At 40.6% G+C, this 17,402-nt stretch overlaps 1 protein-coding gene across 2 annotated transcripts in view; it reads left to right on the forward strand.

Moving 5' to 3' along the window:
- Positions 1-6,489, forward strand: part of LOC142493850 (adhesion G protein-coupled receptor F5-like) — a 179,958-nt gene extending 173,469 nt beyond the window's left edge. For both annotated transcript variants that reach the window (XM_075598501.1, XM_075598500.1), the window contains exon 18: positions 879-6,489. In XM_075598501.1, the coding sequence (XP_075454616.1) occupies positions 879-952 (74 nt within the window). In that variant the 3' untranslated portion in view covers positions 953-6,489. The remainder of the gene's footprint in view (positions 1-878) is intronic.
- Positions 6,490-17,402: the final 10,913 nt, after the last annotated feature.

Here is a 17,402-nt window from a genome sequence, read left to right on the forward strand (position 1 = left end):
GTGAGCCAATAGGAAGCCAAACTTGATGACAGCATGGCTTCCTATTGGCCTGCAGGGAACGGGAGCTTTGAAACACCGCCATAAAGTGAACCCTTGTAGCCGAGTGGAGTGGATACCGACACCCCCTATGGAGGGAAGTATCTCCAGAAGTAGGGGGTCCCCGGAGTTGAAATTAATGGGGTTCAGCCTTCTTCAATCTTGTATTAAAAAGTGTGTGGATCGCTGCTTTTAAATGTTTATTTGTACGTAGTAAACATAAAGAGCTTAAGTTGCACATTTGAGTTAAAATATTTTATTAAGATGTTTAATCATTACAGACTCTCACTGATTTTCGGTGAGGCTTACTGATTCAGGGACATATTCTATAGCCATCAAAGCATCAGATCGGCTTCTTCGGCAGATATAAAGTAATGCCACTTAAGAGTTTCCATTGATTTTAACATCAGTGGTCTCATACAGTAGAGTTCAATGGAGTCTCAATGATAAAAAACAGCCCTTTTCTATTGAAATACATGTTTTCCCCACTGATTTTGGTCCCTTGAGGTTGACATCTCTGTAACTACGAGAATGTCAAAGGTTCAGAACTGGTTGTTTGAAGCATTTAAAATCAGTAGTTTGTCCAGTTTCCCAACAACCCTTTTCTTCTGCAGCAGAAGATTGCACCATACAGACTACACCCGGGAACTCTTTATACTGTACCTTGATTTTCAGAACCACTCAGTGTACTAGCGCCACCAGATTACCACATTGTAAAATTAGTAGTTTGTCCAGTTTCCCAACAATTCTTTTCTTCTGTAGCATGCGCAGTAATTAATAGGTTTTACAAGTCAAGATAAATACAGAATAAGCTGCTCAATTTCTTATATTTTTATTTACAGGAGCTTACAACATTACATCCGCACAGATGAGTTCAAGCGACACAACATCAAATTCTTATTCTGTACTCAACTGAACAAAAAAGAAAATGTTGTATATATATGTCACGTATCTATATATGCTCAGATATCTTTTATGACAAAAAAAAATTATATGCACTTTATTGTTTAATATCAAAAGTCTGTTCAACGTATTGCAGACTCCCCCAGCTTATGTACAGCATGGTAAATACTTTTGCAATGTAACATTAACTGGTTTCATAAATACGTTCCAGGGTCTGGGCACTGACGGGGTTAAATATATTTCCACTTTAAACTGGGTGGTCATCCTCTAACTCGGGGCGTCCAACTCCAGTCTTCAAGATCACCCCCAACAGGTCAGGTTATTAAGGATATCCCAGCTTCAGCACAGCTGGCTGAATCAGAGGCTCAGTCGAAGCCACTGATTGAGCTACCTGTGCTGAAGCTGGGATATCCTGACCATCTGACCAGTTGGGGGGTGGGGGTGGGAGGCGGTCTTGAGCGCTGGAGTTGAGTACACCTGCTCTAACTGTATATATGCAGCAGGTACAGTGCCTGTTTTTCGGTCATGTGGCTATTGTACATATACCTGCCAGTGCATGATAGCAGGGCAGAGATCCGCCGTCATTGTATTTCAGAAACCCTCAGCTAATTAGAACAGCTGTTTATTTCATGTCTAATACGTGTACAATTATATAAGAGGGTGTATACACACAGATATAATACAAAGGTCAGATGTTATAATGTATCCATAGGAGCGTTTCCAGTACTGTACATGGAATGTCCTTTATACTACTGCAACAATAGGCACTGAAGTGTACCTATCCGAGGTGCAATATGCTTGAGGCTTTGGATGGTCAGGCCCTGCTTCTTCCCCTCTAGTTGCTAAGCACCTCTGCCTTGGATATAGACTTAAAGGAGTCTATTTATTTCAGTCTCCCATCTGCAAAAGTAGGGAAACAAAACGAAGAAATAATCATCAAATATAAGAAATCCCGTTGTGTTTTTTATTGGATAAAGCTGGTGCAATCCTCTTGCACAGGCTTTGTCCCAGTTTTGCAGCAGCGAGGTTTTAGTGAATAACCCCCATGAAGCACAGGTATGTTCTCTAGCAGTTCTGATAGTAAGTTTGTGTTCTTTGTGCCTGTTTATCCTACATCTATAATCAGGGCCGACTTGATGGTAGTGCCATCGGTGCGACTACACCGTAGGCCTCATCCAGGGTGGGTAGAGGCGCGCTGGCGCTCCAGCGCTGCGCCCTGCTCGGCCGTGCTTTTCCTGGCCGGCTAGGTGCGTGCGCGTCTGGGAGCACGGCCTCTACGTCATGGAGCTGGTTCACCCTCATTGGGCAAACCGCACACGTTCAAATTCAAATTTGCTCGCTTGGCAAGCGACTGAGCGCCAAGCAGGTGCGCTCGCCCGCTCACGCAGGACACGTGCATTGTCGCAACGTGTCTACCGTGAGCTTGCGCGCCCACTCAGCACCACCCTGGACGAGCCGTTAGTCTGCGGCCAGGGTGACGCTGAGTGTGCTGGCGCTCGAGCTCGGCACTCATTTTTCTTGGGGGTTTGCGGCCAGCCAGTTGCGCGCTAGGGGGATGCGTGCCCGGGGGTGTGGTCATGATGTCACAGAGCTGGTTCGCCCTCATTGGGCAAACCGCTCACATGACGCACCAGCAAGCGGCAGAAACAAAGTTACTTGTCTCTGCAAGCAGCTGAGCGCTGTGCGCTCACGGGCACGTGCGCGCTCATGCTGGACAAACACATTGTAGCAATGTGTTTGATCGCACTGAGCGTGGGTGTGCACGCCCGCTCAGCATCACCCTGGCCGCAGCCTCTCACAGGCCTCGTGCTTTTCCCCATTGCATTTCAATTGTGATTGCTGGGGGGAGAGCGCGGGGCCTCAGTATGTCTCCTCCTGCTATCATGTGATAACACGTTGCCATAACAAGGTCACATGATACCGCTCCGTCATGACAACTGGCAGGAGAAGATGCCGGCCCCGTAAACGGTAAGATGTCCCTCCATACTGCACCGGCCCCACCAAACTACCATCCGGCCCTGCCTATAATTGATATAAGATCACTGATCTATGCATACTCTCTAGGGTACACTAGTGGTTCTTCAATCACGCTCTCTCTATAATTTATTAATTTCACATGTTTAGGGAAATTAAAGCCAGTACATCCTCAATATATTCACTTTTTTTGTCAAAATTGTTCCTCAAAAATCCCTCTAGCTTGTTTGTTTTGTTTCAAAGAAGAGTGATATCGGTTATTTATTAAAGTGAGATAGTCAACGGGACATTTTCAGCACTATCCCACTTCAATGAATAACCCCTAATGAATCAGACTTTGCACATAGTCTGCCTGTTATTAATCTTGTCTTGCAGTCAAAATAGAATTTGGATCAGTATACAGTGTTTTGCCCAGCGCTGGGCAGGGTGATCAGCAATGAATGTGTCAGATCTGCACAAATAATGAATTTACCAGGTTTATATGATTTCTGTAAGGTAGTAAGGGAATAGGCATTTGCCATGTTAAATGAGTCTGCTTGGTCACATAAACTAGATACTTCGCATCACTAAGCCTGCTCAATCATTTATTTCTGTATTATGTTATTGATGTATTATGGCAAACGACCCTTTAAAAATAGTATATAATAGTTTTATATTCAAATATTTATTGCAGTCCTGGCATCCCTTCCATAAAAAAGGTTGTTGTATTGTTGCCTAGTATATAATTTCTGTAAATGGTCACTAATTAAATGTATGTTAAACTTAGACAATATATGTAGTCTTTATAGAGTGTAGATTTATGTACAGTACAGTAGTCCTAATGTCTTATTCCGGCAGTGATACCTTTTTTTTGCATACTGTATATACATACAAAATTCTTATGCATGATCTCTCAAGTTCATAAAGTCATGTTAATAATAATAGTTTATCCCTATACAGAGCTGCAAATCAAAGAAAGCTGTCATTTGCCAATCACAGGCACTTCATGTCAAGTGAAACTATTTTCTCTTTGTCAGGGAAGCTTTTAGCCCCATTAATTACTGTGACATATTGTATTAGATAAGGGTAAAAGCTGATTGCACCAGACTTATCAAAGAAACAAAATCCTATAGCTGTCAATGGCATTTTTTTCTGCTGCACTTTTTTGCACTATCAATGAACAAAAGACACAAGATAATGCAGTGATTTTACTAATATGGGTCGCCTATACCCAGTGTTAATGTGCCTTTTAAAAAGTACAAGTATTACCCAGAAGAACACAGTCCTATTCAACAAGGAGACAAAGCTTTTGTACATCATTTTAGGAAATCGTAGTGTAACTATACTGCAAAAACTGACCCCACATCAACATCATCATTTAGGGCCTAACAAAAAGGCCATCACCACAATCACACGTTCTACGCTCACTTAGGTCATATATCCAAGGATTGTAACTTTGGTAGTCTCAAAATCTCATGTTATCTATACAAAGAAGTGCTGAACTTTGAATAGTGTCTATCATCTAAGTAGCAACATTCCATACATCACCAATAGTGACTGAATAATCACTATTTACCAAAGGGTTCCAGGTGTGCACCTGGAACAGCACCAACATTATCAAAGGAAAATATACCAGTGCGTTCTCTTCTAATGACTCACAAAGCCCTCCTTGTGTCATTTTGTAATTGGTTGCAGTTCCTGTGACGTAACCGTTTTCAAATTGCATCCACTGTCCTAGAACGACTTTGCAGCTTCTGTTTGTGTGTAACCTTTTTTTAATCAATGCATTTTGTGTTTATATTATGGACAGGCATTAATGTGTACAGATATTCTTATATCCAGTCCATATACTGTATATGCAAGTGTACATATCCGTGTGTGTGTGTGTATATACTGTATATATTATGGACTAATAATATGACCATTATTGGTAAATATCCACTCTTACTATGTGAACTATACAGGCTAACAGACTACTGTGCTGCCAGACACTGGCTTTGATAAACTATATATATATATATTTTAAAAAAAATGTATAAGTGCTATTGACAAATACAAATATCTATCTTCCTCCAGGCCAGCATGTGGGACTAGAGATAATGTAAAGCCTGTTTTGTTGTGGTGGTTTGGGGATGTTTAATTTTGCTCTAAATTGCTCTGAAAGGTGATGTTAAAATAAAAAATATAATTTAATCTGACTTTTAGAAACATCACAAATTGTCAGCTCAATTGTTGCCATGGACATTAAGAAACCCGCTAACTGCAGCAATGACAACTAAACAGTACAGGGTCTGTTCTCTTCCGCACTTAAGTCCTGTTGCGCTGAAGCAGGCTCAGCTATAGTACGTCTTAATTCCCATTCAAATTTATGGAAGTTAAGGCGTGCTAAAGTTTAGCATCATTTATTGCAGGGGGCGCAACTCCAGTCCTCAAGCTCCTCAACGGGTCAGCTTTCAGAATATCCCAGCCTCAGCACAGGTGGCTCAATCAGTCCCTGCTTCAGCACAAGTGGCTCAATCAGAGGCTCAGTCTTTGACTGGGCCTCTGATTGAACCACCTGTGCTGGAACTGGTGATATCCTGAAAACCTGACCTGTTGGTGGGGGGGGGGGAGGGCTTGAGAACTGGAGTTGAGCACCCCTGCTTTAGTGAACAGTTTTACTGTGAAGCCAATTCCCTCTGCTGGAGAAGCTGATCTATTTTCCCGCACTGAGAAGCAACTTCACAGCATCTCCAATAAGGGCCCAGTGGTTATTGTATGAGCGCAAATATCAATTTCCATGATTTATTTTATTACAATTTAGAGAGTAGTGGTTAAGCTGTAGTTGGAATGAGGTGTTACTAGAAATGTGAAACTTTCCCAAATTCGGTTCTCAAATTTGATTTTAGAATTTTCTGAAAGTTAAAAGATTCACCCCAAAAATCTGACACAATTTGTGAGGCCAAATAATTCCGGCGAAATTGTTGAATTTCGTTCAGACTTTGTGGCTTTAGAGTTTGTGGGCTCTAAATAGGACTCTCATCTGCTAACGTAATAAATATCGCCCGGCTCGCAAATGTAGCCGAAAATGTTACACATCTGTAGGTGTCATAATCATATTTCAGCTATTTTAAAGATTTCAGGGCCCTATTCACTAAGCAAAGCTAAGCCTAAATGCACCTTCATTTAATAAGCAATAAAACGCCCCAAGGATTATCAACTTTCATTTAATCTGGGCCTGCGTATCTTTTAGCAATTATATATAGCAAATATATAGCACATTATCACTATATTAAATAAGTGTCTATTAAATTATTTTTCTATACTCCACCATCCTCTTAAATGTTTACACGTAAAAGGAAATGGATCTATCAAAACTATATTACTGTGTGTGTGTTCTCTTTATTTCACCCTGTCCCACTGCCCTACTGATTGTAAGCTTTTCTAAGCAAGGATATATTTTTGTCTTCTGTTTCTGTTATGTAAGATATGTGTCTTTTAACTAAGTAATAATAATGTACATGACTGTGTTTTTATATTCTGTATTGTACCACACTGCATTGTGTCAACACCATATATAAATAAATGTTACAGCTATTAAGTGTACATTTTCCTTTATTTGTTTTATTTATTTATTTTTAGCTACTGGTACTTTACATGGGAGACATTAAGGGGCAATTTAACTTTGTGAAAAATGATTTACAAGCCAAAGTAGGTGCTTAGCCATGTAACACCTTCCATACGATCTTAAGCTTTATTTCAACTTTAAAGCTGAATATATTGTATAGGTTGGGAAGGGATACATTTATTTATTTATTTTTATACTCAATTTTTATTAGGTTTTCCAGAAGGAGAATGAAGAGTGAGTGTGGTATAACATAAAAGGAAGGGCTGGGGAGGGTACAGAAACAAATAATTAGGGATAGGGAACAGGAAGGGGGGGGGAGGGATACAATCTGATCAAGACATAATAATAGTAATAATAATAATAAGATTAAGACATATCATCTTATGGTAACAGCAACACATTCATGGACTTGGTGGGAAATAAAACACTTGATTTTTACTCTTAATGGCTTTAAGAGCTGATTTCTAGAAACTAGGACCTTCCCGACAGCTCCGACCGGATCCGGATACCCAATGCAGGAAGACGAAAGGTGCACCTTTTAATGGACCAACATTACAACCTATAAAGTATCTTACTCTTTCTGGAATAAATACGGCTACTAGTACTGATGAATGAATATTGTAAGATACAGTATGATAAATACTGCAGTGGAAAGGTCTATTTTCAAACCCACACCAATGGTACCACAACTTTTATTAATAAAATTGCAGTTCAACTTTATTTAACATAAATTAAACAGTTTTTTCCCGTGACTTTTTTCCAGCCCTTCTAAATAGAGCTATAAAGAGCTTTGACCCAATGTGTCACAGCTCTAGATGTTTTTTTTTATAAACGAGACACATGCCATTATTTTGAAACCTTTAAGGATAATAACTCCGGACACATAATGAGCCGATGTCAAAATCATGAATGGATATTATTTTACCCGAAATTATATGGCTTTTCCTAATGTTATTGTACATACCTGAACAAACACTCCTTTATACTTTACAACAGTGGTGCTCAACTCAAGTCCTCAATACTAATAATAATTTAGGGCCACACTAGGCAACGAGGTTGCGGATTGTTCTTTAATTTCTCCAATAAGATACTTTTCTTTATCTGCGAATACTGTTAAGTATTGTTTTCATAGTCCTGGGACCTATTCCCACTTATTGGCTGAGGCCCTGTCCATCACAAGTCACATCCTGAGCACACACATGAGGAGGCAGGCGGCAGGCAGTGTATGTGTGCCAGCTCCATGCACTTACGAGGGCGGTTACACACTTTCCCGATTTCTTTCCTATATTAACTAACGTATTGATTGGTTTTTCCATTGTCATGGCCCAAAGAAGGTCTTTGTGAAGGTATGATATGGAAGGTGAATATTTTTTTAACCAGTTGTTGATTACACACTTTCTCAAAATCAATAAAATAATATCAGTTAACTGTGTATTTGTCTCCCAGGTCTATGGTCTAAGTCTTTGCTATCTCTAAATAGACAATCATTGTATTTAACATTGAATTTTTTATTTATTAGTGCAATAACTTAATTATTTACTTGGCATCAAAATTGCCTATTTTATCCATAATGCCATAACATTCATAATTTCAGCACCCATTTTTTCATACCTAGGACATCTACTACCATCTGATTGATGAAACCTTGTGTAACATTTCGGGGAGACGTATGTCTGGGAAAACATAAAATTGCAGCTGTCTCATATCTTAATCCTAACAATGGAACAAGTGTTCTCTGCTCCACTCAGGATACAAACAGGAACGTTTACCGTTTCAACATAATTAAGCAAACAGATAGAAAAACAAAACATTTCGGAGGTTAACCCCTTCGTCAGGTGCAGTATGTGTTTGGTGAACACTCAAGAAAATAAATGCTCTACAGAACTGAGGGGTAGATCCACAGAGCTCTTCAATTAGGCAACTAGCGTCAGGTTTATTCTAAATAGTTACCAGACTTTAGTTACCGTGAATTTAACGGAGATCCACAAACCTAAAGATATGCAAAAACAACATCCATTAGGCCCCTCATTAACATACTGGAATGTCTAACGGGGTGTTAGCCAGCAAATGTCGGCATAGGACACCACAGCGCTAGCTGGCAGTAACGCCACCTTGTGTTAGCCATGTAAAATGTCAGGTATATATTGAAATGCAATACATACCCGGTACTGTAGCTGCCTTCCCAATTAAAAATAATTAATTAACCCCTTGGAACCCTTAGTGGCCATTAGGGCATGCATTATACATGCCTTCATGGTCACTAAGGTAGCCAAGGTGTGAATAGAAACACCTTAACTATCCAATATACGTGAGACAGAGTTGCAGAGCTGGCACTGACATTTTCATTAACATGCTAAATAATATGCATCTCCACATTAGCAATTTTAGTTGCAGAAGTACTACCAGTACTAGTAGCCGGGGCCCTAGGCTGACTTGAACATCCCATTCCCATTTTAAATCTCTTAACAGGAGGTTCATTTTCACTTGAGTCTAGGCGCAAAGTTCATCTTTCCTGTCTTGCCTTCAAATACTTTCCGGGCAAGCTACCCGCCTATCTGAACAAGCACCTCACCCCTACCGCATGCAGCACTTATCATCTGAGATCTGATTCCAAAAGACTGTTCATGTTCCCAAGGTTCAGCAAAGTATCCGGCCACTCCTCCATCTCTTACCGGGCACCCCAAAACTAGAGCAATCTACCGGAGACTCTCACATCCACCACCAGTCTAAATTCTTTCAAAACATTTTAATCTGATCTGTATCTGTTACTGTACATATGCCTATAATACATATTATCTTCAACTGTGAATGCAATGTCTTGTATATAATGTATAACCCTGCTCACTTAATGTAACTATGTATTTGTAACCATGTATTATTTGTCATCATAACTCTATGCCCAGGACATACTTGAAATCGAGCAGTAACTCTCAATGTATTACTTCCTGGTAAAACATTTTAGAAAGAAAGAAAGAAAGAAAGAAAGAAAGAAAGAAACTAGGCATGTGGGCGGGGGGGGGAGGAGTGGTGTCCTTTTTGAGACTGATCCATGGAAATCCTTGGTTGAAAGGAGCTTGCAAATCTGCTGCGTATTTGGATTTTTGCAAAAACTTCCTCTAGCTCTAGTTTGGAGAAATAATACATGCACACAATACTGTATATTCTATCAATTCTATCAATAGATGGCACTATTGATAAGAAACCAGAGAGAATCTGAGAACATTTTTTATTTTATTTTTTTATTTATAAAATATTTTACCAGGAAGTAATACTGTACAGGCGAGGCCACGATTATCCTAACGCTTGCTTTAAACTAGCCGTGTTACATTCAGCGTATGTTCTGGGCTAGTTTGAGGCACGTTTAAGGCATTTCTGCATTGACTAACGACCAATAGGATTAACACTTACACTGCGCATGCGCGAACTCTCTCCGTGCCTCCTGGTCGCGCATGAGTATTGCGCAATGCCCAAACAACATGGCGGCGCCCTGTGCTATCAGGCCGCCGCGGAACCTCCGGACACTGTCTCACAGCACCCCCTCCGGGGTTGCGCCCTGCAGCGGAGGTACAGAGGGGAAAACAGAACACCCCTACACTGACAAATCTAAAGAACCTTGTGATGAAGGTGGTACTGGTGTCCGGTCAAACAGGATTTGAACCCACAACTTCTGCCATTCAGGGCAGCAGCTCTAGCATTGAACAAAACCAGATTCAGGGAAACTCCATTGTCACAGCAAACGTTTGAGCTCTACTTCTCACCCCCTCCCACTGGCTTCCATTAAAAGCAGACAACTTGCACTTCCTGGCTGCCAGTTTAATGTTCCTTGTGCACAAAAAGGAGCACACCTGAGACACCTGGAAGATACTGTATGTGACAGTGGAGTTTTCCAGCATCTGGTTTAGTTTAAAGCTAGAATAGAATATCCCCCTTAGTGCGAGTTCAGAAGGCTATAAATACTATGTAATTCAGTGTATACAAGGAAACATAATTAAATTCAACTGTTTAGCCCTCTTGTATTGCTTTGACATCATTGCCCATGGCACTGTGAACAATGAATAGTTTCTACTGCAGCTTGAGGCAAAAAAAATAATCAGAAGCATGCGGAAACTTCGACACTGCACTATAATTAACTACTCGCACTGACTGAAGTGTCTTGGAAATAGATTCGGTACAATATCTGATTTAAAGAAATGATCAACTCATTAAATGAACGTTTCAACAATAATTCTGATCTAAAAAAATAAGAGTTGTGGGTTATCATGCCATTTTGCCATTTTGAGATCAGCATTATTGTGCTGCATATAGGAAATTGTAAATCTAAGAAAGAAAAAAAGGGGGAGACTTTCAGAAAAAACAAAGAATGTTCTTTAGAAAGAAAGTTTGTAAATAAAAAAAAGTTTGTAAATAAAACTAAGTTTGTACATAAAAATAAGTAATGTCGCCAGGGGTTTGTAAATACTAAAGTAATGGTACTCTGTTTAACTTTCCACCTTAGTTGCATCACACTTTACCTTGCAAATTACAGTATATGTACAGTATATGTAACCTCTCTTTATCATAGGCACCAGATGGGTACCTGATTCTGAGGTGGGGGTTCGATTCCTCTATGTCCAAGTGGTATGCCACATGTGGTTTGCAGTCAGATAACGGGAAACAAACACAATGCAGGTGTGACATAATAGATTTGATAGATATAATATAGATACTTGGGAACCTCGTGATCCTTTATAAAGGAGCGCAACAATCGCATAACAGCACATCAATATAACACTATACCTAAACGCTGCACGGGTGTATGTCAGTGTCAGGGATGATATGGCCACACAATCCTGGGTTTTTAGGTCTATGTGATGGTGCCAGTACACCATTGGAGCTCTTTAATGTAACAAAGTGTAGGAGGCCTAATTTCACAAAATACTTCAGTTCCATTTTAACTGCAACTATTGAGGGTCCCCTCCGATCGCTACTCCACGCAGCTTCCCGGCAATTTTCTGCTGGGCCTCTCTATACGCTTTACTGCTCTCCCTCCAGTCATGTCCGCTCTCTCTTCATTGGAAACAGACTGGCCCCAGGTCATACTCGATCGAGCCTGAACTCATTCAGACTCATGCAGATCTGACTCCATGTGTCCTGCCAACCCTTTTTGAAGGCTGCTGTTCCCTAAATTCAGCCTCTTCCACATCCTTAATCATTGGCTGAGTCTATATCCATGATAAGTCACATTTTCATGGCACACTGGAGAGGATACAACAAGAAACAAAAATGCCCAAGGCTACTTCCAATGTGACAAAAATACACAGTGCAATACCTATATATCTCTTGTAAAAGGGGTCATTTAGTTTAACCCTTTGGCCAAAGCATCTTAAGCCTGCTGCCACTTACAAGGCATGACCGTAGCAGGTCCTAACACTCACCTGGGTTAAAATTCTTATTTACCTGTATAATTACAGGAAGAATGATCACATTGGATCTGTCGTAACCTGGCAAAATGAAACTGACCTGCCAACTTGGAAAGTGGGGTGGAGAGGATCCTGAGGCAGTGTGGCACAGGAGGCAGTGTGAGTGCGTTAATTGCATCACACAGGGGTTACATATAGATAGCAAGAAACCTTAAAGACTAGGCGAGGAGACTCCCATAAACAAATAGGGCACTCAAGGGTATGCTCAAAATCGAAAAAACTCAATTTATTTAGACACAACTATATGCACAAATTAAAACCAAATAACAAGAGAACATGTACATCAACAGAGAATACATCCTATACATTAAATGCGAGAATCATAAATGTGTGCATATCTAAAGTGTATGTTGAGACCATTCCTCATAAGGGAAATCACATGGAACCCCTCAGGATAAATGTAATGATGTACCCGGGAACAAAGAATGCAATACATGGGCAAACACAAAGTATAAATGCAGGTCAGCAGCAAAGATACACTTGCAAACAGAGATACATGAACCTTTAAATACTCAACAGGCACAGTCAGCGCATGGCAATGGCATATACATGAGAATACATCTAACCCTGTGTCTGAAAGAAGGTCACCAGGTGATGTGTCAGAACTTATAAGCCGAACTATAGAAGCGACATTGCTAAGAGACATTAAAGAGTAAAGGCAAAAAAGCCTCATTAACCCTGAGAGCACTTACTGTAATTACACAGATACTGTACAAATAGATGTATATTTTATAAGTACAATACCAGTTTCAGTATGTAAATAAGCCCTGCCCAATTTTGGCCATGACAGACTTGCAGTATGGATGCAGTTTTGGGTATTTGCCGCCAACACTACATAATTTAGTAATAAAGTTGTGTAGCCGCAACCAGGGCTGCCGACTGGGGTGTCCGGAGGGAGACTCAAGTCCTGGGTCCCCCCGCCCCCCACTTTCTTTCTCTTATAAAAATGGAAAATACCATTGTATTTGTATTTTAGTTTCACTTATATTGTGGGGACCCAAACAAGTCAGTACCCAAACTGCTTTGCCAGCCAGTGCACAACAGCTATAATATCTACGAATATTGGAATTAGCACTACTTGACTTTGCAAGTCAGCAGCCACCAATTGACGTGGTATTGGTACAATGGCTTGTTGAGTGTATTTATAGCCTATAACTACAAGTACCATCTCTCAGTAACTCATGGGTGCAAGGGAGGACACAAGGACATACTCCTTTATCTATTTTTGTTTGTTTTCATTATTATCTTGTGAGAAATAACCTTACTACAATTGCAAAAGTGTATGAATAGCTGAGATTGAGAAAACATTTGATTTGTATATGTAGTACTGTTTCACCTCCCCCCCACCCCCCTCGGAGATTTTGACTAGGCTACAGGTATGTGTGGTTCTGGTTACCTGTGAGGGTCCAGGAGAGATGAGATTCCGTGATGTTGTGGGGAAAAGGACAGGCTTTAGGCGATCCTCAGGTATCCTAACTCCAGTATTAACTCCACAGACACTTTATATGTGACACATTGATGTTACACACAGCCAAGTGGCACAGCTCACCCCTCCCCACTTTCCAAGTAAGCAGGTTTTCTTTTCATGCAACTGGTTGTGACAGGTTCAATGTCAGGACCATTCTTCCTTTAATTATAGAGGCTAAAAGGAATTTTAAATAGTTAGTGTTAGGACCTGCGAACTGGTTATGCCTTGAAGTGGCTCGCAGACATCTTTTCATTTGGTGACAGCGCCTCCAGTCACAGCAGGCTAAAGCAGAGCTGCAGACAGTCACTACCATGACAGTCTTTTTTCTATACTTCTGCCTAATAGACTGCAACTTAGTCAGAAGTATATAAAAAGGATATTTATTTGGTGCAGCCACTGCAAGTGGTATTACAGCGTTTGCATCCTTGTGGAGAATGGGTTCCTGACTCCTGGATGGTGCGGGCCAGCAGATAAGGTTGAGGCCTTGTGCTATGCACAGATCTTGAGCTCCTCAACCCCAGGAGGGGCTGAGCTCCTCTCCCTTCTCCGGCTGGGAAGGACTCCAACTCACAACTCCTCTCCCAAGGAGGGGCTGAGGACAACTGACTACTCTATAATTTGGAATGCCTCCTCCCTGATGAGGGCACAGGGACTGCACCATAATTGGCTGCAACACAGACCCAGTGTCACCATCTCTCCTGCCACTGGCTACGTGAACGGGGTAAACCCCACAGGATAGCCTGTCACTGTCTGTAGCTATCAGAACTTATGTGACAGGAAAGCAGAAAGATAGACTGGACCATATATATATAATCTTCAATATGGTATGATACATTTTCTTAAATTACATAATTTCTATGTGGAGCAATCATATGCAAATATGTATACAGAAAAGTAACTGGAAACAGATCATCTTTAGTCAAAAACTAAAAAGCCTGCAATGCAATAAGCAAACACAAATATATAGCAACCTTAAATAACCTATCTGTGTTGTCTGAAAAATGGAGCAGGAACAGAAGGAGGGTAACTAGCTAACTGGTTCGCTGTGCTGCTCGCTTGTAAATTCATAGTTAGGGAAAGCTTCCGTGGGGATAGGTAAGCAGAAAGGCAGGCACTGCATCTACCAGACAGGCATGGGTAAGCACAAGTGACACCCTGGCAGGTACAGATGGGCAATCCTGTAGAGAGGCTACCCAGATTCTTCAAAATATATCATTGTGTCTTGGCTGCACAGCCTTTAAAAAATTCGGAGGAGGAGACCACGTCCACTTCCAGGTAGACAGGATAATGCTCCTTGTGGAGCACACCTGTGAGATATGCCAATAGCTGCATTAGCTACACGTGTAGGCAGTGAGCAGATCAAAATTATGATGTGACACTGATGCTGTCCAGTATCTGGTTGTGCTCACATTGCTAGAGCTGCTGCTCAATAAAGCAAAGATTTAGGGGCCTATGCACTAAGCAGAGATAAGTGCTTTTAAGACCGATAAGTGCTTTAAGAACGTGATATTGCGCTCAGAGAGATTCACTGAGCAGTGATAACAGGGAGTTTGCGTTCTTACACTGGCTTTTTTCAAGAAATTTTTCTAAGTCCCAAAAAGTTCGTCCGATCAGCTAAATGCGTCGATTTCTGCCAGTCTTCGCGATTCTCAAAGCTGTGATAAGTGATCATGCTTTAAAAACGCACCAGAATAAACATGCCAGCCAAAGGCAGACGCAAAAGGAGCTGGACTTAGAACATTTTTCTTTGTTTATCTTTTTGCAAGCACACCATCCATACAACAGGCTGGCGGGTGTCCCCGACTGACCCCCCAGGAGTCTGGGGGTGTCTGGGGGTCCCCACGGGTGTACGGTGGTCCCCGTGGGTGTCCGGGGGTCACAGCTGGCCCCCGGGACGTGTCCGCGGGCCTGCGGTACCAATAGTGTGCCCCCAAAAAATAAACAATACTTGTAAAAAAATACAGCCCCCTCCCCCCCACTCCCTAACACATTCAGTACAGTAATGGGCAAAATTACTATTATCCACATACTGATAATAATGCATTTTCCCATGTAAAATACATTCATCACAATAAATAAAATAAATAAATAAAATAAATACATCTTGCACTCACCCCTGCCAGGCACCCACGATGAAAGCCGTCCTCATCCTCATCACCGTCCCTGCCCTCGGGTGCTGAAAAACGTACACAAGAATAAAAAGAGCCAATCTAATGGCCACTAACCCCTTAATTACCTTAGATCACATCAACTGCATTATCCTGGTCTAAATTCCTACTTACCTCCTCAAAGAAACAAATAAGGTTAGTTTGGCATGATCTATCCTTCATAAATCCATGCCGACTATTACTAATGATTTGTTTTCCATTAGGTATTCCTGAATTTTATCCCGTATTAAACTTTCAAGTAGTTTCCCCACTATTGAAGTTAGGCATACAGGTCTGTAATTCCCCGGTTGTGATCTAGCTCCCTTTTTTAAATATAGGCACCACATCTGCTTTACGCCAATCTTGTGGTACTGAGCCTGTGGAAATGGAGTCCTTCAATATTAAATGTAATGGTTTGGCTATTACTGAACTTAACCCCTTGAGAACTCTTGGATGTATACCATCGGGGCCAGGTGCCTTATTTACTTACATTTTTTCAGGCCGCTTATGAACTTCTTCCTCATGGAAGAAACGGATTTGCAGTGTTAGAAAAAAAACAAATCTGCCTTTTTGTGACTGATGACTAAATGAAAGAAACGTTTTACCCATCTCTACTTCGCTTTCACAAACAATTGGGTTATAAATTAAGCTGTTTTGCCAATATATAGACATGACAATGTATATCCTTCAATGTATTTTTCCATCATATTTCTATTTATAGGCAGAATGAGATCAAGGTATAATTGATACCTTTATTGTCTAACTAATGGTTAAGAAAGGGTGCTAAGTGGCCCTGAATGCTTGCATACTTTTAACCATTTGTTTTCCAATACAAGTATCTCTTGTACCTTACTTTCATTCTGTCTACTGTACAGGCTAACATTGTGCCATCCTCTATCTACAGGTGCGCCGACGAGTATTCTAAAACTTGCCTTAAACTTGCCTTGGAAAATCTGGGGCTATCACCAACAAGATCCAAGTACATGCTGGGTTCATGCTGCAATATTTGAGTGACATTTTCTGCAGAGACAAATGGCACATCGGATTAACACAGCAGGGGTCCCTGGCAGTCCCATTCAGTTTGAATGGGACTGCCAGGGACCCCCGCTGTTAATCCGATGGGCCATTAATGTAACCATGTATTTTTTATAACTCTGTGCCCAGGACATACTTCAAAACGAGAGGTAACTCTCAATGTATTACTTCCTGGTAAAACATTTTTATAAATAAATAAAGTAAGGGTCTGGAGGTGCGTCCTATATAATGGAGGCATTATACAGTATATGGGATCCTATATATCCTTATATAAGGCCTGTTCCATCTCATTTTATCTTAAGAAGATGACGAGAACATCCACCCTATTGGATTTAGTGGATTACAAGTAAAGAATATAGAAGGAAGAAGAAAATAATATTTTACCTGATGCTGAGGATCGCGGAGGATCGAAAATTTCCTGATACCTTGGGATTCAGAGGGTGAAGCCATGTAAAGGTAAGAAAAATATTGGATGTATGTAATTTTTCTTTTTCAGGGTTTTTTTATTTTATTTTTTCATTTTAATTTTTTGCTTGGCCATTGGCTGCCAAGTTATTTATCTGTGCCCCATTTATAGATCAATACAGTGACAGGCAATGCATGTTTTGGCAAATGGTTGTTTTTAAGTAATTGCTATGTTTTTTATTTCTGTCTATTGTTTTGAGTTAATTGTTAAGTATTTGTAGGGCTTGTTTTTATTAAATGTTTGGATTGTTTAGGCATTTGATTTCTTTTATTTATGTGTTGTTTAGGCTTTTAATTTATTTTATTCTTCTGGTGTTTAGGCTTTTAAT

The sequence above is a fragment of the Ascaphus truei genome, chromosome 4, assembly GCF_040206685.1.
Source record: "Ascaphus truei isolate aAscTru1 chromosome 4, aAscTru1.hap1, whole genome shotgun sequence".
In the NCBI taxonomy this organism is placed as follows: Eukaryota; Metazoa; Chordata; class Amphibia; order Anura; family Ascaphidae; genus Ascaphus; species Ascaphus truei.